We start from the raw sequence: 23,390 nt of genomic DNA on the forward strand, positions 1-23,390 counted from the left end.
TTCACTGGAATTCCATGACGGCTTAGAAGGAAATACTTTCTGGATTCATCTCACAACTGGATCACCTGTGTCCTATTTTTATAGATCTCAGAACACCAGAGGGTTGAAGTCTGGGGGCGTGACCCCTGACATTTGAGCTTCTGTTCCTGTTTTGTGTGGAGGGAAGTTGTCAGTGTTTACACATCGTGTCCTTTCGTGTGTTTGTCATGGGATCCTCCGAGATCCCCTCAGGTAGATGGATTGAAACTCCTTGCCTCTAAACTTGCTTTTCTTGCAGCACTTTGCTTATCAAGTGTATGTAAAACATTTTCTACCCAACAGAGCACTCTAATCCGTGTAGCATGACCTGTAAAGCACTAAGCCTTGTACCTGGAAGAGAGCCTGTCCATCAGAACTGGGCTCTTGGAGGCAAGGCTGCCTCTCTGCAGACGGACAGCCTCAGCCTTACCGCTGACTGCCACCCCCTACTGGAAGCCCAAAAATGGTACTATCTCATCACCGGACCTGCCTCCAGACACCTTCCACCAGTTACAAAAATTGGTGCTTTGCCATCCAGGACTGTGTTCTCCCACTGACTCCAGGATGTCTCAGGACTGCCCTGTGTTGTGTGGGACAGTGGCAACACTTTTGGACTAAATAGAACTTTCCAACTGGCTGCTTCATAATCAGTGTTCGTTTGATTAGATAAATTCTTAGCTGTCTTAAAAAAAGTCTGATAGGCATATCTCTCAGCATTCAATATGTAGTATTAATTCTTAACTGAAGGTAAGCCTGGATTTTAACGCTTTGTGTTTCCTGAGCCAGCAGGTGATGTCATAGGTACAAGGAACTTAGGCTTGCAGGGACTTTGGGCTGTGCAAGAGTAAACACTAAACCTTGAATCATAGCCAGTTGGCAGAGGTAGTGCTTAAAGAATGTAACACAAGAAAGGAAGGGAATTATACAACTTTTTGGTTTGTTTTTGTTTTGTTTTGTTTTTTAATTTGAAAGAGCTCCCATCCATTGGTTCACCCCCCAAATGTCCACAATGACCATGGCCTGAGCTGGGCTAGGCCAGAGCCAAGCTTCAGTCAAGGTCTCCCATGTGGATGGTAAGAATCCAGTTACTTGAGCCATCACCGCTGCCTTCCAGAGTCTGTATTAGGGAGCTGGAGCCAGGAATTGAAACCAGGTATTCCTGGTGGGACATGGGCATCCTAACCACTGGGCCAAACCACCTTTCTCTAGAAAACCTTGTACCCATTGAGAGAGCCTCTGGAGGCCAACCAGCCAGTGGGCCCTTGTAGGCAATTACAAGCGCATCTCCCTGTGGAAAGGATGCTCATGTGGTCGGTCCCCTCTGAGGGGCACTGCCTGCTAGAGATGAGCCCATGTGGAAGCGTTTGGAGGTAGTATGTATCCAGTCTGCCATTCATTTGGCAGGACCAGTGAATGGTTGGTAGATCCCCAGCCAGCTCACAAATTTAGGGGAACCTTTCTAAGAAGAAAGAACAGTAAGGACATCACTTTCCTACCTCTGAGCTGCCTTTTGGGAGAATTGCCACGGCATGTTGACAGTTAACTACTTGAAACGTCTTAAATCCCCTCATTGAATTCCTGCCCTGTTGAGGAATCAGCTGGGAGGAGCCATAGGCACCCACCCCAAACGTCCCCAGGAGTTGGAGCAATGTTCAAAACGAAAACCTGAGTGACAACTCCACTGCCTGCAACAGATGAGACTGCACTGCTTGTGTTAAATGTATAAAAAGCCATATGTTCTGTTTCCTCATTTCCAGTGTTTCTGCTGTGTGGATTAATAAAATTAAGTGCAAATTATGTGACTGGCCCAAGAAAAAAAGGTTCTTTTAAAATACAGTATTTTTTTAAACAATAAACTTACTCTTTTTACAGCAAAAAAAAAAAAAAAGCAAAGGAAAAAGCAGTCTGAAAATCAGAAACCAACACAGTGCTCTGATGTGCTTATGCTTTATACTGCAGAACTATTACTAGGCGTCAGCTGACTACATCTAAGCAGCTTCTCATGGCCACTCTGGAAACACAACTAATGGAAACTTGTGCTATTAAAACCATGCTTACACCAGAGAGGTGGGAAAGTAAATAAAATCGAGCAAATGAAGGGAAAAAGGAAACTACCTCAAGATTATCTGTCTTTAATGTTAAAATGATCTCCTTAGGTTCACATTAAAATGAGTTTATGCTTTCATCCCTTCATGAATGACAAGAGGGAACCTCATATAATGTTTGCAGTCAATAATGCAGAAGGGTTGGTATCCCAAAGAGCAAATGCAAATTCACAGAGAATAAAGAAATGACTGGAAAAATCAAGGATGAATAGATTTATTAATTCATTAACAAAGGCAATGTTTAAAAATAAAACTACTTTGGGCTGACATTGTGGTATAGCAGGTTAAGCTGCTGTCTGTGATGCTGGCATCCAGCATGGGCACAAGTCCAGGACCTGACAGTTTCATCTCCTGTCCAGCTCTGGGCTAATTTGCCTGGAAAAACAGTGGCAGACGACTCAAGTGCTTGGTCCCCTGTACACATGCAGGAGACTTGGGAAAGATCTCTGGGCTCCTGACTTTGGCCTGGACCAGTCTGGGCCATTGTAGCCTTTTGGGGACTGGGCCAGTAGATCTAAGACCTCTCTGTCTTTCTCTGTTACTCTCATATAAATTTTAAAATCTTTAAGAAAACTAAAAAAAGAAAAAGGTCACCTCTAAATCTTGAAATTTACAGTTAATATGCAGTGGAATTTGATCCTTCAACTCTCACAATAAGCAAGCTTCCTGGGTTTTTCAGTGCCTCATGTCTGGAGGGTTTTATGGCAAGCTCTTTGGTCATCAGAGCTGATATCATGATTTTTTCTACATAAAGTAGAGAATCATTCAATGTTGCAAAGCTGTGTGCTTGTCTAACATATGTATACATCTCTGTTAGAGATGAAGGTACACATGAAGATATACAATAACAACACTAACAGAGATGTATACATATGTTAGACAAGCACACACATCACAATGCATGCATGTGAACACTAACATATACTCATGCACATGTGCACACAGATACAGACACAGATGCACAATCAGAAGGTTCCAGAGAAAGTAAATTTATCTCTATTAAGATGTTTGAGAATTTTAAAATGAAGAAAAGGAGACATTAACACAAGAAAGGTGGAATAAATATTCCCAAGCCTCTGAGAAACAGGGGTGCAGATACTAAAGCCTACGTCTTACTGCTCTCTTGTGGTGGTTCTAAAGAACACCTTTCTGAGCACTGAACAGTCTCTCCTTCCTTCCCAAATGTCTAAAAAATAATAAGCCGCTCCAAATGTTTTGGAATCCACTATGAGAAACTGATGATATTTGACAATTATTACAAAACCAATAATGGAGTATCATTTGGTCAGAACTAATTACCTCCTGATTGCCATGTTCTGCATTCAAGGACAATCATATACCAAATGCTTGGATTGGTTTAAATTATTATCCCCTAAGAATTCCCTCACTATATTTGTTAGCCATTTGCATTTCTTCTTTAGAGAACTGTCTTCTGACGTCCTTTCCCCATTTCTTAACTCGATTGGTTGTTTGTTGTTGAGTTTTTTATGTTGCTGATATATTCTGGATGTTAACCCCTTATCAGATAAGTAGCTCATAAGTATTTTTGCACTTTCTGTTGGACGTCTCTTCACTCTATCTTTTCCTTTGACATACAGAAGCTTCTGAGTTTTGATATAATACCATTTGTCTAGTTTTGCTTTTGTTGTCCATGCCTTGGAGACCTTAACCAAGAAGTCACCATCTACACCAATGTCTTGAAGTGTTTCCCCTATATTTTCTCCTAGCAAATTTAGTCATAGGCCTTAAATTCAGGTCTTTAATGCATCCCCAGTAAGCTTAGGAGCCCCAAAATTATTCAGCTATCTGATGGTAATAAGGTATATAACATGCAATATCTTTTAAGATGATTTATTTACTTTATTTGCAAGATAGAGTTAGAGGAAGAGAGAGAGAGAGAGAGAGAGAGAGAGAGAGAGAGAGAAGAGGAGAGAGAGAGAGAGAGAAAGGGGGACATCTTTTATCTACTTCACTCCCCAGATGGCTGCAATGGCCAAGGCTGGGCCAGACCAAAGCCAGGAGCTGGGAGCTTCTTCCAGGTCTCCCACGTGGGTGCAGGGGCCCAAGCACTTCTGCTACTACCCCAGGTATATTAGCAGGGAGCTGAATTGGAAGTGGAGCGGCCAGGACTCAAACTGGCACCTGTATGTGATGCTAGCACCTCAAGCAGTGGTTTAACCCACTGCACCACAGTACCAGCCCCCAAATGCAATCTTATTGTAAATACATCCTTAAGATGAACATTTTCAGAGAAAGAAAACAATTAGGAAAAATATTTTAATTCGGTGCGATTGCAGCATACCACACAATGAAAAATGGCTCTCAGATGAAAGGCAATCTTCCCTCATCAAAGCACAGACAAACCAAAGAGAAATTGTTTATTGATATTTCTCATTTCTAAAGTAAGTGCACTCCGAAGTCCCTTGTATGTTGATTTTCTACCAGTGTCTTGCATCAATCTCTTTGCATGGTCTAAGCATCGTATGCAATGTTCATCTGTGAGACAAAACCTCTGCATCACATGTCTTTGTGAACACTTGACTCTCTTTTCAGCAGGAAGCATGGACTCGTGTGTATACTCTTGTCCATGCTTCTGCCATTCTTTCTTGGGCTCATCCTATTTGGGCATTTACCACCGTTCTAGGGACACTTCCTGTATGGTCACTAACAACCATGAGTCCCGTAGCGCCGCCTCAGCTCCTGACTTGTCCAACCTGGAGCTGATGCTAAACTTTTGGTTGCCTAATAGTAACTATTGTAAAGGACTCAGCCTAGGTATTATCCATTGTGATCCAATATTGTTGTTTCAAAATATTTGGCATAGCATTCCTTATGTTTTCCTTTAAGAACTCCCCCTCCCTCAGACCCTTTGAGTGCACCATAGTCTATTATGACACATGTTCAACCATTGCGTTGCTCTACCATTCCCAAATGAATATCATTCTTTACAAAACCTGATTATTTTTGCTTTTGAGATTGCCATTGTCCTGGGGATATCACAGAAAACCTGGCCAGGTGGCCCAAGGCATCATGTTCTCTCCCAAGAGGCCCCTTCTTTTCCTACATGCCCCAGACAGGTTCCAAGAGGCCTGACTGCTGGCCTTGGAGTTGTCACTGAGATCATATGTGAAGTGGGGGCCAGGATGAGCTCATTCTGGTGTTGAAGGTGCTGACCTTTTGAAAGGATGAAAGAGAGGTTGTTCTCTAGTCACTGAGCTGCAAGGGGCATCTCTACTCCTAGATTCAATTAATCCATAGCCTGGGGGAGAAAAAAACAATTTCCTGCAGCCTCAGGCCCCCATAGGCAAAAGTCCCTTCTGGCTCAGTCATCCTGCCCTCCCTGTGTACTCTCAGAGCCTCCAGAGGTTTTGTGGGGAGTCTCAGAATACCCTGATGCTGGTCAGTGGTGGTGAGGCAGGCCTGAGAATGGATCTTAGGCACCCAGGGTGTGGGGCTGTGTGAGTGGGCAGAAATGAGTGCAGGCATCCTCAACTCTAGCCAAGTACAAAGCACTAGAGAGAATCCTCTTCCTGGATCCAGGCCTTGGGGAGCTCCGGGCTGGTCTATGTATCAGTGTGTGCAAAGCTCATGAGTATTCACGTGGGGCCCAAATCACCTCATCGTTAGAGAAGTAACACCAGTAACTGGAACATCTCTTCTATGTGGTGTGGATACCTGTTCATTTGTCAGGCACCCCCAAGTGGCACCTGGAGACCTGGCTTGGACTGGAAGCTGAGTATGAATCCTTGGATAACAACATCCAGGTGCAGTTTCTCTCTGAATAAAGGAGAGAAGATAAAAATTTGGATGGGGGAATGAAGTAGCAGGGTAAGACCCTTCAAGCTAATCAAGGGTGGGTTATCAGGTAACTAACTAACAGGAGCTACCCTGCAGATTCTCTCTGGCAGGTGTGTTCCTGCAGGGCTCCTGGAGCTACATCCAGGCCTGGCTGTCCTCAAAGAGGCACCCCTGGTCCAGAGTGCAAATCTTGAGTTTTAATCCACATTCTGAGGCAGCCCCTGCTTCCCCCCTGAACTTAATTGTTACTGTGGATTCATTCTGAGAAGAGGAGCGTGGTGGGGGCAAGAGGCACGGAGTCACCACACAGATCCCAGGAGTTGGGTGAAAGTGGGTGAAAGGCGAGCAGCCTGCAGACTTGTCTATTTCAGTTGGTACAACAGCTTATATAGTCGAAGCAGCCAATCCAGTCAAGGGGCGGTTTATGCCCTAACCAATCATAGCCCGTTGCCAGGCAGGCTCCATTGCCATGTGGTTTCGGAAGCCATCCAATCACAGCCTGTTGCCAGGCAGGCTCCATTGCTATGTGGTTTCCAAAGCCATCCAATCACAGGCTATTGCCAGGCAGGCTCTGTTGCCAGCAGCCATCTTGGCATGGCCTTCTTGTTCCACCACATTGCCCCCTTTTTGTTTATTTTCGAGCAACGGGAGGCATGATTCTTGGCCATACCATTGTTGACCCCGTTTCCATGTGGTCTCCGTTCATGGCTGTGCCTGTCTTAGGTTGTCCGCCAGGGGATCTTACCCGTCATTGACTAACCAGCACTCAAAATGGGAGACCATAGGAGTGCTTGTTCAGATGGGGGTAGGAATGAGGAACAACGGTAACTGCATGCAGGCTGTGGGCCATTTGAGTGGCTGACCAGAGCTAGTAGGCGTATAAAACAGTAGCAAATATGGCTATGGGCAGTTCCTCAGGGTAGGATGATAGGGCAGTAGCTTGACAATTGGTAGCAGGTGCATCCACTAACAAGGTGGGCTCTGTCTTGTTCAGCTAGTTCTGGTTGACTATCAGTTGCAGGCTTGATGTTTCTGGCTGGTACCCAAATGGGCTATCCTGCATTCTCTGGATAGACACAAGCATATCCTTGGCCCTTGGTCAGCAAAAGCCTTTCTATGGGTGTTGGAATCCAGGGCCTGAATTCCACATCTGCTGCTACATTTAGGGCAAACATGCAGGTGGGATGGGGTCTAGCAGCTGCTCTGAGAGCCTGGGGTACCTGGGAACTGCCACAAACATGGGGATCCTCACTGGGTGCAGATGGGATGACCTCACATGGATTATTGCCTCAAGCTCGTCTAAGTTCATCCCATGGGTATCTGGGGGGTGTCTAACTAGGCATTGCTGCGTTGTCTGCTGACATGTCATTTTCACTGTCAGAGCGCTCTCTCCCTAAGTCATCAACTGATGTCTGTGAGACAGGGACCTGGAGTGACAGGCTCTCATCACTCACAGATTCATTATGTTTGGTCATCTGTGTGGGTTTCTGAGAGGGGGTATCTTTCCCATGTTTGAGTGCTTAAGAGCAGAACAGCACGCCAACTCTAGCCAAAGGAAAGACACACACAGCACTGCTGCCATAACAAAACAAATTCCTAGCACCTCAGTGGTTGATGGCATTATGCAGGGGTTCCCTACGTTAGACAGACAGACAGTGGTGTATCAGGTCGTACGTTCGTCCTGTGCTTAGTGGGGGACTTCCTTGATTCGTTAGGTCAAGGCCGTATGCTCACACGGTGTCTCCGGAGCGTCAACTCTCTCAAGGGAGGGTAGATGACTTGGTTCCAAATTCTGGGATGATCAGTCCCTTATGTGAATTCACCAGGTGAACTGAAAGTAAGAGGAGCTGAGAAGCGGCGTACGCTTCTGGGCGATGTGTGCTTAACCTGAGGTCACTTAGACCGAGGACAAGGACAAGGAAAGGGGCGTAGGAGGGGGTTCTGTGCTCACCCTCACAGAACCGAACAGCACACAAAACACCGAGGGGCCTACTTGCCAAAAATCAAGGGAGGACCTCACCGAGTCCGACACAGTGTCTCTCTCAGTCATGTTGGTGCCAGATGTTTCTGTGGATTCATTCTGAGAGGAGGAGCGTGGTGGGGGCAAGAGGCGCAGAGTCACCACACAGATGCCGGGAGTTGGGTGAAAGCAGGCCAGAGGTGAGCAGCCAGCAAACTTGTCTATTTCAGTTGGTGCAGCAGCTTATATAGCTGAGGCAGCCAATCTTGTCAAGGGGCGGTTTATGTTGCCAGGCAGGCTCCATTGCCAGGTGGTTTCCCAGGGAGTTTCTGAAGCAATTCCTGAGTAACTGATGCTTTCTTGCCAGCAGCCATCTTGGCATGGCCTTCTCATTATACCACACGATCCCTTAAGGGTGCAGGGGCCCCGACATGTGGTGCCAGTGCCCCCCGAGCCATGAGGGTGCCAGCATCCCCAGCCCCATGAGTGTGCCTGAACTACCAACCCCATGAGGGTGGCTGCTGCCCCTGACCCTGTGAGGATAGCTGCTGCCCGACCTGGTGAGGGTGGCTGTGGCCACCGACCCTGTGATGGTGCCCATGCCCCCTGATCTGTGAGGGTGCCTCTGTCCCCCGACCCATGAGGTTGCCAGTGCCCGCCAACCCCTGTGGTGCCAATGTCCTCCATCCCCCATGAGGATTTCTGAGCCCACCCAATGGGGAGAGGTTGTCTACATGCCCCCCCACACAGTGGCATCATGGCTACCCCCAGCCCTCCCCTACCCCAACCACAGCCCACAGTTGGGCCTTCCTCAGTCTTCCTGGGCAGACAGAACTCCAGGAGGCTCCCAAGCTGTCTTTCAGAATCCCTCTCAGTGGTCCCTGAGGAGCGTCAGCCAAGGTAGGCACCTGCCACTCTACCTGCCTCAGGACCGCATCTGCCCCACTGCACCAGCCCCACACTGGGGGGCGCCCCTGGGATCTCAGGGCCAGGCCCCTCCCTCTCCCTGCAGCTCCAGACTCCCTCTTTCCTGTTTCTGTCCTTGGGCCAGCTGGCTCTCTCCTCTCCCTTCCCAGCCAGCCTCGGGACTCAGTGTCGCTGCCCAGGGCCTCTGTGGCTGAGCCTGGGGGTTCTCGGTACAGGATCCGAACCACTGGCAGAGAGGCCAGGGAGCTTGTGGTTGATGGTGTAGGGGCTGGGAACTTGGGGGGTGTTGTTGTGGAACAGCCAGAGGTCTTTGAACTTCCTCCTGGGCGTGCCACACCTGCCCCAATCTGAGTTGTGCTGCTGGGGGCAGGGGGCAGGGAGTACTAAGCCCCCCAGCCTGGGAGCCCCAGCACAGGCCAGGGTGAAAGGCTGGGGGTCACCTCGTCCCTTGGGTGTGCAGTTGAGAGTGGCCGGGGGTGAAGCCTTCGGTTGCTTGATGACCTCAAAGCCTGAGAATCCTCTGCACCCATCAGCCCAGGTGAGGCGGGGACACACAGCCTCCTGCCTCCCATCTGGGCATTGTCACACCTGCTACTGGCTGAAGGCAGGGTCCTCAGCCCCAGATGAAGCCCCGTAGCCAGGGCAGGTCAGCTACTCTGAGTTCCGCCTGGCCGGGCCGCAGAGTTGGCCTAGGGCCCCACCTACCACTCTTTGCTGGCCTCTGACTCTCCCTCTTCTGCTTTTCCCCAGCAGGGAGGGCCCAAACTCGCCTCCACGACCTGCAGCCCCCAGACCAGCCGAGGCTCCCTCTTAGATTTATGAGTCTGTGGCCCCCTGCCCGCCCTGCCTCCTCAGGGTCCCCTCAGAGGACTCCTGGGGTTTTTGAGTACCCGAGGGGCCTCCGGCACCCCCTCCAGCCATCTGTTTTAGCTGCACGCTCCTGGTTCAAGCAGGGTTCTTCCTCCTGTCTTTCTCCATCAGGCCTGCTGGCTGCCACGTGAGCCTCCCAGGCTAGTGCTGGCCCTGGCCAGTGGGTCCAAAGGCAGGGCCATCAGTGAGGAGGGAAGCCCGAGAGGGCCAGGCAGTGTCAGGACTGTGGCACTGCTGCCTGGGAGGTGAGTGAGAGGTGGCATGAGTGGCAGGGGAGGCCCTCTCCAGCCTCCACCTCGACTCCCCGGAAACTCTGGTCATCTACTCCAGCTCCTCCTCCCATCTTCCTTCCCCTTCCTGTCCATGGCCTTTTCCAGAAAGCTCACCCACATGCCCACCTGCTGCTGCTTCCCACCTCCGCCCTGCCCACCAGTGCCATGGCCTGGCTGCTCTTGCCTTACTACCTGTCTCCCTCCTCTCTCTCTGCTGTTCTCTCTGCTTTCTCTCCCACTGCCAGCCGATTGGGTCAGGCAAGGCCATCCCATCCTGAGAGCCCCAGGCCCCCCTTTGACATCTAACCAGATCCTTTCTCTTCCTCGGAGACCTCCCTGTGCCAGTCTGTCCAGAGAGCTGTTCTGTGACTTGACAGTGGCCCCTCAGCCCCTAAGCCTCCCCTTCATCTGTGACTTTCTGTTGTCTGGTGAGCTCACAACTCCAGGCATGACCTTGGTGAAAATTTGTGCCCCTCTGCGGTCCTACTCCTGCCCTGTTCTATAAATATCTATAAATACTCATAAATACACACACACACACACACACACACACACACGTGGCAGTGCCCCTGGAGTTGCAGTGTAAGGAGACCAGCCTGGAAGAGGCCTCTTCACCCCACTGAACGCTCAGCACAGCACAGAGGCTGCCCACTGCTGGCAGGCCCTGCTGCCCTGTGCAGTGCCCACCTGCAGCAAAGTAAACCCTGGGCCCTGTGACAAAGCTGCTACACATGGGCCAAGCAGTATGGCTCTATCTCTTTATTTCAAGATAATAACAGGAGCCACATCACCATGGTGCCACAACCCTATCTCCGCCTCTTTCCTGGGCCATAGACTGTCAATAAATAAGTTTCCCAGCCCCAAATAATTATTATGACCTCCTCCTCATTTGCGAGCTCCAGCCTCAGCTATGATACAGGGGAGGCCCTACCCCCAGCATATACAAAATATACACAAGTACAATATGTACGTGGGGGTGGGGGTGGGGAGGCCCACTGGAGGCAGCCTCTTCCCCTCATCAGGCCTAGAGTTAGCCCCAACTGTCCTAGGGCCTGACAGAATGCTGCCTACTGCCCTGCCCCAAAGTGCCTCCAAAGAAAAGGGAGTCCCCTGAATGCCTGCCTAGCCTGCCTCGGCCCTGCCTGGCTGGTGTGCCTCTCTTAGTAAGGGGACAGGCGCCCCTGCATCGCCTGCTCCAGCCGACCCTTTGAGGGCTGTTGACCGTGCCTCCCAGCTGGCCTGCCTGGGGGCACAGGCACGGAGTAAAGAGCTGGACCACGCCTGGCCTACCATGAGCGCCACCTGTGGTAAGCACCCGGCCTCCCATTAGCCTCAGCTTGCCCAGGCCACCCTGCAATTCGGGACCGGGAGCCCAGAGACGACCCTCATCCTATTGTGCCCTCCTCGCCCATATACCCTTACCCATGATGCCCTGGCCCAGAAGTGACCCTTACCCATGATGCCCCTGGCCTGGAAGTGACCCTTGCCCATGATGATGCCCCTGCCCCGGAAGTGACCCCTGCCCAGCGATGCCCTTGCCTGGGTGCCCCCGCCCAGCAATGACCCTCAATCAGATGCCCTCCTCGCCTGATGCCCTCATGTCCATGCCCTTCTGATGCCCCCATGTGATGTTCCTGGCCAGATCCCAAGAGGGGCGATGAAAACTGCCTGGCTGACTTGCCCAAGTGGTTGAGCATCCCCTGTTCTTGGCTGTTCTGGGGGCCACACGAATGCTGCCTGTGTTGGTCACGGCCTCTAAAGATGGAGCTGGAAATGAGGAGGCCCCAGGAGCCCCCGGGGTCCTCCAGAGAGGCAGCCTAAAGAGGCCTTTCTCTCCCCATCAGGGGTTCTGGCTAAGGAGGGAAGGGAACTGGGAAGGAACGGCAGGGGATAGGGTGGCTAGCAGGGGTGGAGTGGCAAGGATGGGGTTGGGGCTCTCCGGGCTGACGGCATCTGGTGTTTAGACGATAATTTCGTCATGCTCGTCAGCCCAGTAGAAGAAGGGGATGCAGTGGTTGGTGCCCAAGCCTGGGCACTCCCGGGGGTTCTGCATCTCCTGTGGCTGCTTCTTGAGCTGCTGCACAGTAGGGTGCTGCTTGTGTAGTGCCTTCTTCTCAGAGTGCAGCTGTTTGTAGGCGGCCACGTGCTGCTGCAGGTGGAACAGGCACTGGTCGCGCTGTTGGTGCAGACCCTGAGGCTTCTGGCTCTTCAGCTCCATCTGCGGAAGACCAAGGCGGGTGGGGGGAGCATGAGGGCAGGTGGTGGCTTGCTAACTGATTCCACTGGTTGCAGGGGAGTGGCGCAGAGCCCTGCGTCTCCTGCACCCAGCCTCACACCTCATCCCCTTCTTTCCCATCACTTTAACTTGAGGCCACACACGAGAGGGAAGGCATCATCTTTAGGGGAACACTTGTGCCTAATACTTTACATGCACAATCTCAGCTCATCCTCAACACCTGTGTAAGGAAAAAATGCTAAGTTCCTTTGTCAGGAATCTGAGGCTTAGCAAAGGGTAGCTAAGGTGGGTGAAACACCTCTCGTGGGACAATGATGTCCAGGCCTGGGAGGATCCCGGGGCTACCAGCCCTAAGAGAGGCAGGACAGTCGATATGGAGGTCACCTGTCACTCCAGACTGGAGCGGCCTCCCTCCTGGGCCTAGCACTGCCCTCCCCAGAGACTTGTCCCCATGGCCCAGTCCTTCACAGTCAGGCTGAGCATTACCGTTTCCTTCAGCTCCCCCAGCTTCTCCTGCAGCTGGCCGAGTTCCCTGGCCAGCTCGTTCTTGATGTGCTGCTCTGCCTGCAGCGAGAGGGTGAGCCGCATGTTGTCATTGCTCTGCACAGAGAGAAGCAATCCGTTGCCACCCAAAGCGGCTGCATCCGGATCCCAGCACCAGGTGTCCGCCTCCCATAGTGCCTGGAGGGCTGGAAGCTCAGCCCCTCTCCTCCGACAGACATTTGAGCAGGGTCCTGGCTCACAGGGCACCTGCCTAGGTCATCACCGTCCCCTTTGGTGGGGGGGAGTGAAGGCCCAGAGGGAAGTGTTTTGTGCCAGAGGCCTTGCCCAGGGAGGCCGAACGCACCAGTCTCACGAAGCCATCCTGCAGCTCGGCCAGCTGCTCCTTGAGCTCCCGGTTCTGCAGGAGCACGCGGCTGATGGTCACGCGGTCGCTCTGCTTGCGCTCCTCGGCCTGGCTGCCCCACAGCTCCACCTCCCGCTCCAGCTGCAGCAGCCGCTGTTCCTGCTGCTGGTTCAGGCGACTCAGGCCTGCGTTGTCCTGCACCTGGGCCTGCAGCTGTCCCGCCAGGCTCTCCAGCTCCTTCTGCAGCTGCTCAGCCTGCACCTGCAGCTGCTGTTCCGCCTCCGACGGCCCCGTGGGGGAAGCTGGGGACTCTGGGGTGGGAGGCTCAGCTGAGAAAGGAAGCAGCCATCAGGGGCCCTGGCCCCTGGGTTTTCAAAAAGCTCCTGTCTTGGTCCTTAGCTCCTCAGGCCAACTCTTGCCCCCACCCCGGTGCTGGCTTCTTGGCTAACAACTTTCCATATTCAGATGGTCATTACCCTTCCAAGCCAGGACACAGAGTGCTTGACAGTGCATGGTGGACAGTGGGTACGCCACCCCTATTTACAGATGAGGTCACCTATGCTCAAAGAGATAACAAGACTTGCCATCCACCGGCACAGACCTGCTTCCCTCTGCCACAACACCCCTCGCCGGGGCACCCGACACCCATCCGGCTCCCAGGCCACCTCTGCCCCTGCTTACCCATCTGGCTCTTGAGCTCGACCACGGTGGTCTCCAGCTCCCGCACCTGACTCAGGCTGCACTCCTTCTCCTCCCTCAGTGTGCAGAGCTGCCCAGAGCACAGGGAAAAGAGCCATGAGCAGGGGCCACTGCCTCCCTCTGCACCGACGCTGCCCCCAAAACCCAAACACGCAGCCACCTCTGGCTGCAGGCCACAGCAGGTGCACTTGCTGTACTGTGCAACTTAGGAAGCAGCAGGGGACGGCCTCCTGGGATCCTGACACCCTACACAGGAGGTCTGGATTGAGTTTCAATCTCCTGGTTTCAGCCCTGGCTGTTGAAGGCATTTGGAAAATGAACTAGTGGATGGCAGATCTCCCTCCATCTCTGTCTGCCTGCCTCTGCCTTTCCAACGGAAACCGAGATGCTTAAATACACATTTTTGAAAAGCTGTATCACTGAGATTCTGATTGTGTAGGTCCAGGCAGGGACTCTCTCTGCAGAATTCTAGCAATTTCTGGAGGATTCTAGGGCAGGACCAGAATAAGGATTCAGAATTTCCATCTCTTGGCTGGGGGCCTCCCTGACAGTCCCTGGGGATGGTGGCCCCCGCGGGCTAGGGCTGGGGCTTCGTGGGCTGCAGCCTCTTACTTGTTGCAGCAGCAGCTCAGACATTTCCAGCTTCTTCTGCAGCTCCTCCGTGCCCAGCTGCAGGGTCTTCTTTTCGGTCACGAGGACTCGAAGCCTCTCTTGGAGCTCAGAGTTCTGCTGCTTCAGGTCCTCATTGTTTTTGCTGTGGTGAGAGGAATGAGCAAACAGAGTGGACCACTTTGGTGACCAACCCACCTTCTTGCTGCACCTGCCAAGAACCTTGGTGTTGGAGGGGTCCCCAACAATCAGGTCACTCCCGTGGCAGGCCAGAGAGAGGACCTGAGCTGCCTGAGGCCATCGCATGAGCTGGTGGCACAGCTGGGACCAGAGCTTGGCTCTGCACACGTCCCAGCCTGTACAGCCACTTCCTCCTCATGCTCCCCGGCACCCCTCCCCTCGTCACCTGTACTAAGGTCCCCCAAACTCCTCCCGCCACCTTCCCCGTCTTACTTGTTCTTGTATAACAGCAGTTTCAGAGCATCTCGCTCTTTGGTCAACTCCTTGGTGTGCTGCAAACACAGAAAAGCTACATCAGTTCTCAGGGACCCTGGATGGGGAGGGGGTGGGGTGCAGACCCAGCAGCCGTGCCATGAGCAGACACAGAAATCACATTACTTTTTCCGCTTGCTCCATAGTTTCTTGGTTCTGTCGTTTCTGTGGGGAGAGTCAAAGAAGGGAAGATGACTAAGGATGTCCCCTCTACTCCACTCCCAAAGCAAGAGGGGGTGGGCAGGGGGCCAGGGCGGGATTGGCATGTTCTCAGACCCTATGGGCACAGGACCTGTCCCGAGGCTCCCAAGGAAAGAGCATGTGGGTCTTTGCTGGTTTTTGCTCACAGCTATGGAACCGCGTCTGAATCGGGATTCTTCTTAGGGGACAGTAAGGTGAGCCTCCAGAAACGGAATGTGAGAAAAGATGGGCCTTCCACTAGGTTTGGATTTACAGGGGTGTGCGCATCGTTCGACAGCTCAGCACGTGTTACATAGGGGTTGGGGCTGCTCTTAACAGCAGGGACACAGGAATGAAAAGCACAGGTAAGATCCCTTCTCTCCCTAAGGTTGACGTCCCAGGGAGCCTGGAAATCTTGGATTCTTAGAGCTAAAAGAGACCTTTGACAACCGCCATTTCAACCTCCTTGGGAAACTCAAGCCCAGGGTGGAGAGGCGCTTGTCCAAACTCAAAGCTCAAGTCAGGGCCTGAGTCAGGGCAGGGACATGAGGCTCGTGGCCAGCGCTGAACGAGAGGCCACAATCCCAGGGCCAATGTGGCCAGGGTGGAAGCAGGGGTGTCTGGAGAAGAGAGGAGGCAGAGAGGGCAGTGACAGGACGAGAGCCATGCTGCATGCTCCATGCTCTGGGGTCCCTCCAGCTGAGACCTGGCCCACCCAGCACCCCACTCTCCCTCTGCACCAAGGGGCCCCCAGTCCCTTTCTTCAGAGCCCATGGGGAAACGGAAGTCCAGGGTGGGCAGCATGGAATCAGGGGACCCCACTGGGCTCTTACCAATTCCTCTATGGTGTTACTGAGATGTTTGTTTGTTAGATAGCTGGAGTCCAGGGCTACTGCCAGCTCTTGGTACCGGCTCTGAGGCGCATGCAGAGAGGAGGAGTTGCAGGAGGGTTGGGGGAGAGGTAGAGAGAGCAGTCATTAGGGCTGGTGGGGGGCACGGGCTATCTCAGCTGGCAGTGGGGCACTCAGCCCCCGCTGTGGGAGAAGGGGGGTGCTGGCCCTGCAGAGCCACTCACCTCCAGATCCTTCATGTAGGAAGATGTGAGGCCCTCTCCACCGATGTAGGACGTTGACTAGAAGAGACAAGAGCTCCCATGGAGATGCTATGTCCTCCACCGCCAAGTCCCTACCCTCAGACTACCTCTCCACCCCACCTCCACCTGGCAACTCCTCTGCCCAGCCTGCCCTCTTCCTCTCATCACCCTCTATGCCTACCCTCAGACTACCTCCCCCCCCCCCACCTGGCAACTCCTCTGCCCAGCTTGGCCTCTTCCTCTCATCACCCTCTATGCCAGCTTCTCCTGGGTCTCATCACCATCCCCCTCCCTTCCCTAGTGATGCTCTCCCTATGCTTCCTGCGCTGAGATACATTGTCACCGTTCCGTTCGCATGGCCATGTCCTTCATCTGTATGGCTTCCAAGAAGAAGCCATCACCCAGCCTGCCCAACATGGCCCAGCAGGTCAGTCTCTCCCAGGATCTCCCCATCTCTCAGGAATCCCAGCATCCATTTCTGTCCTTTCCTCTCTCTCCTCCCTTCCTGAGTCCCAGTGTCTGGGGTACCTCGGAGACAAGACCATTGAGCTGCTGAGCAGGTTGACGCAGGCTCTCCGTGGAGGACAATGTCCTAGGGACAGACACACAGAGGTTAGGGGTGCAGGGGCTTGATGCAAAAGAGGTCCTTGGGCCGTGGCCTGCCCTCACTCCCATGGCTTAGGGACTGCTGCCCGCACAGGAAGACACTCACTTGGTCTCATCTATGAGGACAGGGCCATAGTCAGCATCATGGATCTGAGGGAGAAGAAAGAAACAGTGATCACCTGATTTCCAGTAAGAACCACCCAGGGGTGGCAGGAGCCCAGCTCCTTCCAGCAACCTGCCACTGCCACAAGCTCAAGAGAAAGCCCCGTCTTGGCCTCCCCCACCCCAGTGCCGGGAAGGGTGCCTGGCACTGGGAACCAAGCTGCGGGAAGAAAGGAGACGAGAATGCACAGCAGGCGCAGTCCTCTGGGAAGGGAGATGGTGCAAGCATACCGGGGTAGCAGGCACAAGGACAGAGGCACAAACCTGAGTTGGTGCCATGCTAGTTAGACTAGCGCCAGGGGACGCTACACCTCCAGGTAACACGGTGGCATCAGCAGAGGGTGGTGCAGGAGCAGCGCGGTCTTTGGGCGCCTGTCAGGGAACAGAGCAGGGGGTTAGGGGGCCATGCAGGAGAGGATGTGCCTCGCTGCCATGGACACAAGGGCGCAGGGCAGGTAGGAAGATGTTGTAGCAGTCAGAGTGACAGTCACACATGCTGGGAACCACAGGGGTTGTGGGAATGGCTTGCCCAGGCTTGGGGACATGTGGCATCTTTTCAGGTGGCCAAAGCTCAAAGGAGGGGGGGGCTACGACCTCCGTGGACACGAGGCCCTGGTTCTCCCTGGACCTCTGCAAGGGCTCTGACCTCCGGCAGCCACAGCAGGCAGAAGGAACGGGCACCAACATCAGGGAACACGGCAGTGTTCTTCTAGAAAGCCAGTCTCTGCCGCACAGTGACCCTAACTCTAGGCCCCTGCTGGGCCGAGGCTGCTGGTGGTGACGGGGCTCCCTCCAGGTAGCTCTCTGCCGCTGCCCTCTCCTGCTCTCCGCCCTTTCTCCCTGCCCTCCTCTCTGCCTCAACCATCAGCTGCATTTCTCTGATTCAGGCCTTTCCAAGGAGAAATGTTGCCCAAGAAGCCCCTCCCTGCTTTCTGGAGATAAAATCAACCACAGCCGCCTCATGGGCATACCTCTCAGCCCAATCCCGCAGCTCCAGAAACACCTACTCTACCAAAAGAAGCCAGGAAATCACAGGTAAGACATCTGCTCTTTGACTTGGCACATGGAGGTCATGGCGCCTCATTGCCAGAAAAACTGCTAGGGAACAATGTGGGGATCTAGCACTTGGAGCCATGGAGAAGCCTCTCCTCCTTCTCCCGCAGCGGGACCCCCTCCCTCGGCCAGCCCCATCCAGCTTCTTCCCAGGCTCAGGCCTAACTCTCGGTCCAAGCATCTGGCTCTAGAGACCACCTCATGTCAGCAGGCCAGACGGCCACACACAGCCAAGATGGCTGAACAAGTGACAGCAGCCAGAGGAGCTGAGTGGAGGCATGGAGTTGCTGCCTGCTCTCTGGACCCTTCAGCCCTGGCCTCTGAAAACCCCAATCGGCTGCCTCCTTAGAGTCCAGGCTGCAAAGCCTATAGATGAGGATGAGGCGTGCTGAGTCTGCAGTTATACCGTGACCATGGCCTGGAACCCACCGCCCACAGTGATTGTTGTCCTCAGAACCCACTGTTGCCTTGACAATGTCTGTGACTGCATCTATCAGGTAAGAGCAGCGGGCCAGGCATGAGACTTTAGAGAGGCTGCACTCCCAGCCATGGACCCAGGCTCCAGGTCCCTCTTAGCATCTTAGTTCCCACTGAGCTCTATTTTAGACACAGAAACAACAGGGGAGTGGGGAGAACACTTCTCTGAGCAGTTTCCTTGACTTGTTAGGTTTATTTTATTTATTGGAAAGGCAGAGTGACAAAGAGAGAGGGGAACTCAGAATCTTCCATCCACTGGTTCACTCCTCAAACGGGCACCATGGGCCAGACTGGGCTGGGCCAAGCCAAAGCCCAAGAGTCAGAAACACCAATCAGATCTCCCACGTGGGTGCAGGGGCCCAAGCACTTGGGCTACCTTGTGCTGCTTTCTCAGGCACATTAGCAGGAAAGTGGATCAGAAATGGAGCAGCTAGGACTCAAGCACTCATATGGATGCCAGTATCATAGGAAGTAGCTCAACCCACTGTGCCACAACACCAGCTCCTCTGAGCAATTTTAAATATAGGTACCATGGCCAGTGCTGTAGTTTAGCAGGTAAAGCCACCGCCTGCAGTGCCAGCATCCCATATGGGCACCAGTTCAAGTCTCGGCTGTTCTTCTTCCGATCCAGCTCTCTGCTATGGCCTGTGAAGGGAGCAGATGGCGGCCCAGGTCCTTGGGCCCCTGAACCCATGTGGGAGACCTGGATGAAGCTCCAGGCTCCTGGCTTCCGATCAGCCTAGCTCCGGCCAGCGCAGCCCTTTGGAGAGTGGACAGCGGATGGAACACTTTCTCTCTCTCTCTCTCCTTCTCTGTAACTCTGCTTTTCAAATACATAAATAAGTAAATAAAAATTGAATCTATATATCGTGATTATTTCGTGAACAACCAATTCACAATTCTAAGTCTTAAGGTGGGAGCTTAGCCTAGGTGTCGGGATACCAGATGCGAAGGCTACACCTCGCTTCAGAGTGCCCGAGCCTGATGTCTAACTCCAGCTTCCTGCTCATGCCAACCTAGGGAGACATGGTGATGGCTCAAGTACACTGAGCTCCTAGAAGTCATATACACAGCTGTCAGGACTTCTCCGTGCCTGGGCCCTGCCCAGACTATGCCACTTGGTGTCTCCTCTGAGGCCATAGAGTGAGTCACGGCCCCTGGCCAGACCTAACTGGGTGGGAGCAGCCATGATGGCTGACCAGCCACCTGTCCCTTTCCCCAGGCCCATCTCTGGATCAGCCCTGCTACACTGGCTTGGCTGAAGGCCCTGGGGCAGTTAGACAGGAAGTGCCAACATCATCTGCAGGTTATGGCCTACCTAGCCCCATGTGCCTGTGCCCTGCCCCTCCCCCAACCCAGGCTCCCTGCAGCCCTGAAAGGTGTTCTATGACCTCACAATGCTGCCTATGACCTCTTTGCTCCCTCTGCCTCCCCCACTCACCACGTGGATGAATATTACCCACTTTTAATCTTCACACTGGCCTCAAATGCCACCTCCTCAAGCTGCAAGTCCATTCCGAACCCACCTCCCTCACCTAGCCACGCAGCTGGCCTATTGCCGCCTTTCCCCTGCCCCTCTCAGAGGACTCTGTCACCCCCACGGTGTCTCCTGTCTTGTTCTTCTACTTCCACCACTGTGCAGCCAATGCCTTTGCCGTCCACGAGCCCAGTGAATACGGTTGAGCGTCCCATCTGATTTGTCAAAGAGATGAGGGGCAGGCAGAGTGTCCTAGCACTGGTCTGTCTGGGTAGCCTCACATCCTTGCTGGTTAGTTCCTCTGAAAAGCTGACCTCCATCCTTGCGATTATAAAGCCAATTCATTTTCTCTTAATTCTACCTTCTCACTCTCAAACCAAAATGGAATTCATCAAGTTGAAAAATCACTCACTTCCATCTGGTCTACTTGCCCAGAGGGCAAAATGTAACAGAGTTTGTATTTTTTCAAATATCTCCTGGTCTGACCGCACCGGGCATTCAAAGCCCAAAACCCCACAGACCCGCTCTGAAAGTTATTCCCAAATTACCGAATCTTTGAGGTGTGCCTTACCCTCTCCAAGATGATAAAAGACACGAGGGAAGGGAAAAAATGCAATTAACCAAGCAGGGGAGGAAGCAGACATAAGCAGGCCGAGGGTTAATGGCAGCAACATAAAACAAGCCGGGGCAGAGGCTCCCCCAAACGAGACAAGCCTCAGGGACATGCACACCTGCGAGGCAGCAAGCCAGAGAGGGGGTCTCGGCACTGCCTCCCCTTCCACTTGTCCTATGGGGCAGCGCTACCCCATCGGAACGGTTAAGGTCAGACACCAGCACCTTCAGTATGGCCTGCATCTAGAGGCGGTGAAAAGGGGAAAACAAGGGCAGGGGAAGACACAGAGACGTGGCTTAGAGAGAGGTGAGGATGTCGGGGAAGGAAGAGGTGGAGTCAGGAAACGGAAGCTGAGGAAGAGCAGAGATCCACACCGTGGCCCCCAGGCCATCCTCTCAGACTGGCCATTGCTGCCTCGCCAGACAGAGGGAAAAGTCCCCAGGCCCCAGAGTCACATGAAGCGCAGTCACTGACCAGCGCGGCTCTCAGACCCTCCCCCAGACACGACCCCCACTCTCCATGTTAAAACCAGACTTCTGCAGAAGGGTTCTCTTGAACAAGGGAGGCTACAGCTCAACAATTAGAAGACACTGTTCCAATCCAATAATATCTGACAGCCTGAAACTGAAGCCCAGGGGAGGCTGTGACTTTTCTGAGGTCACCCAGAGCCAAGGCCGAATCCCAGTGCCTGGGGCTTCCTAAGGGGACAGCCTGATGGCCAGGCTGCTCTCGCTGACCTGGCTTTTCCTGAGGCCAGGGATGAGGAAGTCGCAAATACCAGCGACTATGAATGTTACAAGACCCTGTATTCTGGATTAATATGAGAACAGCAAAAACTCTCAAACTTTGTGAGTAAAACATCAGCCCTATCTATTTTACAGATGTGGAGAGAGAGGCCCAGAAAGCTTGAACAATTTGCCTTACATCATATCCCTAGCAGAGGGAAAGGGAGCATTCAGACCCAGAATCCTTGACCAGTATCTAACACTCCCTTCCTCCATCTTCCACTGTCCTCTGGATCCCCAACCCCCCACCCCCCATTGCCCCTTAGCCCCCGAGCCCCCAGCAGCCTGGCCAGCCAAGACTCACATCCTCAGTTGAGTGACAACCCCGAGAAGTGGTTGTCTCAGGGCTACTGCCGTTTTCAAGGTTTTTCTTCTTTTTTCCTCCTGCAGGACCACCAGGCCTGTTCTTCCGCTGATACTCTCTTAACTGTGGAAAGGAAAAGCAGTTGATTCTCTGGAATGCCCTAAGCCCCTGCGGTCACATCCTACTTCACAGTGTTCACAAGAACTCTCATGCCCACCACTGACTTCATGCCACCGACAACCCTTCAAGGGGCTGGAACGATCAGTTAACGTCTGAAGAACTGACAACATGGCTTCAATAAAAGGGAATGATGGAATTTAAAATCAGCTTCCAACTCTCACTTCTGGGGTTCTGCCAAGAATCAGCAGCTGCTGGGAGCAAAACCAGAGGTAGAGGTAGAAGGTTAAACATTATGGGGTCAGGAATTGTACTTTGTGTGGTTTGGAAACAAGACATTGGGTCCTTTCTTCCATATCAGAACCTCACAGAACTTCGAGGGGCACCCCGAGGAACCCTGGACACCGAGGAGAAAGAGTAGAACCCAGGCATTATTCCAGTCAAGGGCCCATTATGATGTCATGACAGGTTCCGTCCCAAGCCACAGGGCAGCCTCACCAAGCTGCTCCCTCGCTCCTCTGTGGCAGTGCCCTCACCCAGCTTCAAAAACTCCCCTGGGGAGGGTTCAGGCTATAAAGTTTAGTCTCCCAAGGTCTGTTCCACAGACGGTCACACAGCTGTCACTCCAGAGAGCCTGAGTGTGGGGCACTCTGCTCCCAGGGTCAGGGAAATTGAATGTGAGCCTGAGAACTCGCACACCCCCCAAAGTCTCTGGAGAGTCGAAACCTGGGGGAAAACCAAACCAGTTTTCCCGCGGTCACCCAGAAACACTGCCCACACTTCCAGCTCCCCGGGAACGGGACACATCTCACTGTCAGTGTCCGAGCTGAGGAAGGGGGTCCCCAAGCCCCCAGTCCCCTTGCAGGCAGAAGCAGAAAGGGGGTGAGGACTTAGGGGACTGGGCCGGGAGATCAAAGCCCGAGCTGGAGGTAATGCCAGTCCCAGGGGGATTTGACCTCACCACATCCCACTCTGCCCTACCCACGCTCTGCGCAGGGGGAGGTGGGGCACAGGGTAGGGACCCGAGTCCTTGGAGACTGAGCCCACAGACCCCAAGGAGGTCCGGCTTCGGGAGGCCGGAGGTGAGGTCTGAGGCTGGGCCGAGGAGCCCCAGGAGCCAATGGCCCAAAGTCACCCAGGGGCGACAAGCCAGGGCGGGGGCTGGGTGCTGAGGGGGCGGTGCTGGCTGAGAGGACTTGGGTGGGGGAAGCCAAGGGGCGCTCGGGCTCGACCCGAGTGTCTGAGGAGCCGCACAGACCCCGCCACGGACCGACCGTCAGAGGGGCAGTGGGCTGGGCCGGGGGGCGCGACCCGATGTTTTACCTTTTTCTTGGCCGCAGCCAGTTTGCTCTGTCGGGTTTCCTCCGACATCGCGGGGCGAGGAGGGGGCGGGGGGAGGGGGGGCCACATCACCACGATCCCGGCAACCAATGCGAATTGCTCCCAGCAGCTACCGCGCAGATGTGTGACTGAGCCAGGAGACGCAGGTTCAGGGCAGAACTAGGCGGGGCTGGGTGGGCGTGGTCGCCACACTTCAAGCCCATTGGTCAGTGAGAAAGATGAAACAAAGAGGGGCGTGGTCCGAGGCGTCAAAATGGGAGCTGCGCATGCAGCTCTGTCACCGCCCACTCTGGGGGCGGGGCGATTTCCCTTGGGTGCGCGCGCAGCTTTCTCTAGTTAGTCTGCGGAC

The 23,390-nt window shown here is 53.5% G+C and overlaps 1 protein-coding gene and 1 long non-coding RNA gene across 6 annotated transcripts in view; one reads left to right on the forward strand and one right to left on the reverse strand.

Moving 5' to 3' along the window:
• Nucleotides 1-10,693: 10,693 nt before the first annotated feature.
• On the reverse strand, nucleotides 10,694-23,166 carry LOC103345660 (golgin subfamily A member 2). Of its 5 annotated transcripts, none has more exons than XM_051842335.2 (14): nucleotides 23,024-23,166; nucleotides 21,584-21,706; nucleotides 17,139-17,246; nucleotides 16,819-16,862; nucleotides 16,635-16,698; nucleotides 16,089-16,145; nucleotides 15,847-15,927; nucleotides 14,960-14,998; nucleotides 14,795-14,853; nucleotides 14,345-14,486; nucleotides 13,715-13,802; nucleotides 13,034-13,362; nucleotides 12,673-12,750; nucleotides 10,694-12,168 (listed from the first exon to the last, which is right to left on the reverse strand). In XM_051842335.2, the coding sequence occupies exons 1-14, from the start codon at nucleotides 23,108-23,110 to the stop codon at nucleotides 11,911-11,913; spliced, it is 1,557 nt and encodes a 518-aa protein (XP_051698295.1). In that variant the 5' UTR covers nucleotides 23,111-23,166; the 3' UTR covers nucleotides 10,694-11,910. The 5 variants fall into 5 exon arrangements, with proteins under 5 accessions (XP_051698295.1, XP_051698294.1, XP_069909541.1 ...); XM_051842334.2 differs by having other exon boundaries at nucleotides 12,673-12,786; XM_070053440.1 differs by lacking the exon at nucleotides 23,024-23,166 and adding an exon at nucleotides 21,925-23,004 and having other exon boundaries at nucleotides 12,673-12,786.
• Nucleotides 23,131-23,390, forward strand: part of LOC103345651 (uncharacterized) — a 35,237-nt gene continuing 34,977 nt past the window's right edge. The window contains exon 1 of the long non-coding RNA XR_011381196.1: nucleotides 23,131-23,165. This is a non-coding gene — a long non-coding RNA (uncharacterized lncRNA). The remainder of the gene's footprint in view (nucleotides 23,166-23,390) is intronic.

This window comes from Oryctolagus cuniculus, chromosome 12 (genome assembly GCF_964237555.1).
Source record: "Oryctolagus cuniculus chromosome 12, mOryCun1.1, whole genome shotgun sequence".
NCBI lineage: Eukaryota > Metazoa > Chordata > Mammalia > Lagomorpha > Leporidae > Oryctolagus > Oryctolagus cuniculus.

Coding starts and splice junctions, on each gene's coding strand:
- LOC103345660 (XM_051842334.2), bottom strand. CDS start 23,110: ATGTGGCCCCCCCTCCCCCCGCCCCCTCCTCGCCCCGCGATGTCGGAG. Junction 17,247..21,583: donor GTTGTCACTCAACTGAGGAT/GTGAGTCTTGGC, acceptor GTTCCCTGACAG/GCGCCCAAAGACCGCGCTGC. Junction 14,854..14,959: donor CTATGGAGCAAGCGGAAAAA/GTAATGTGATTT, acceptor CTGTGTTTGCAG/CACACCAAGGAGTTGACCAA.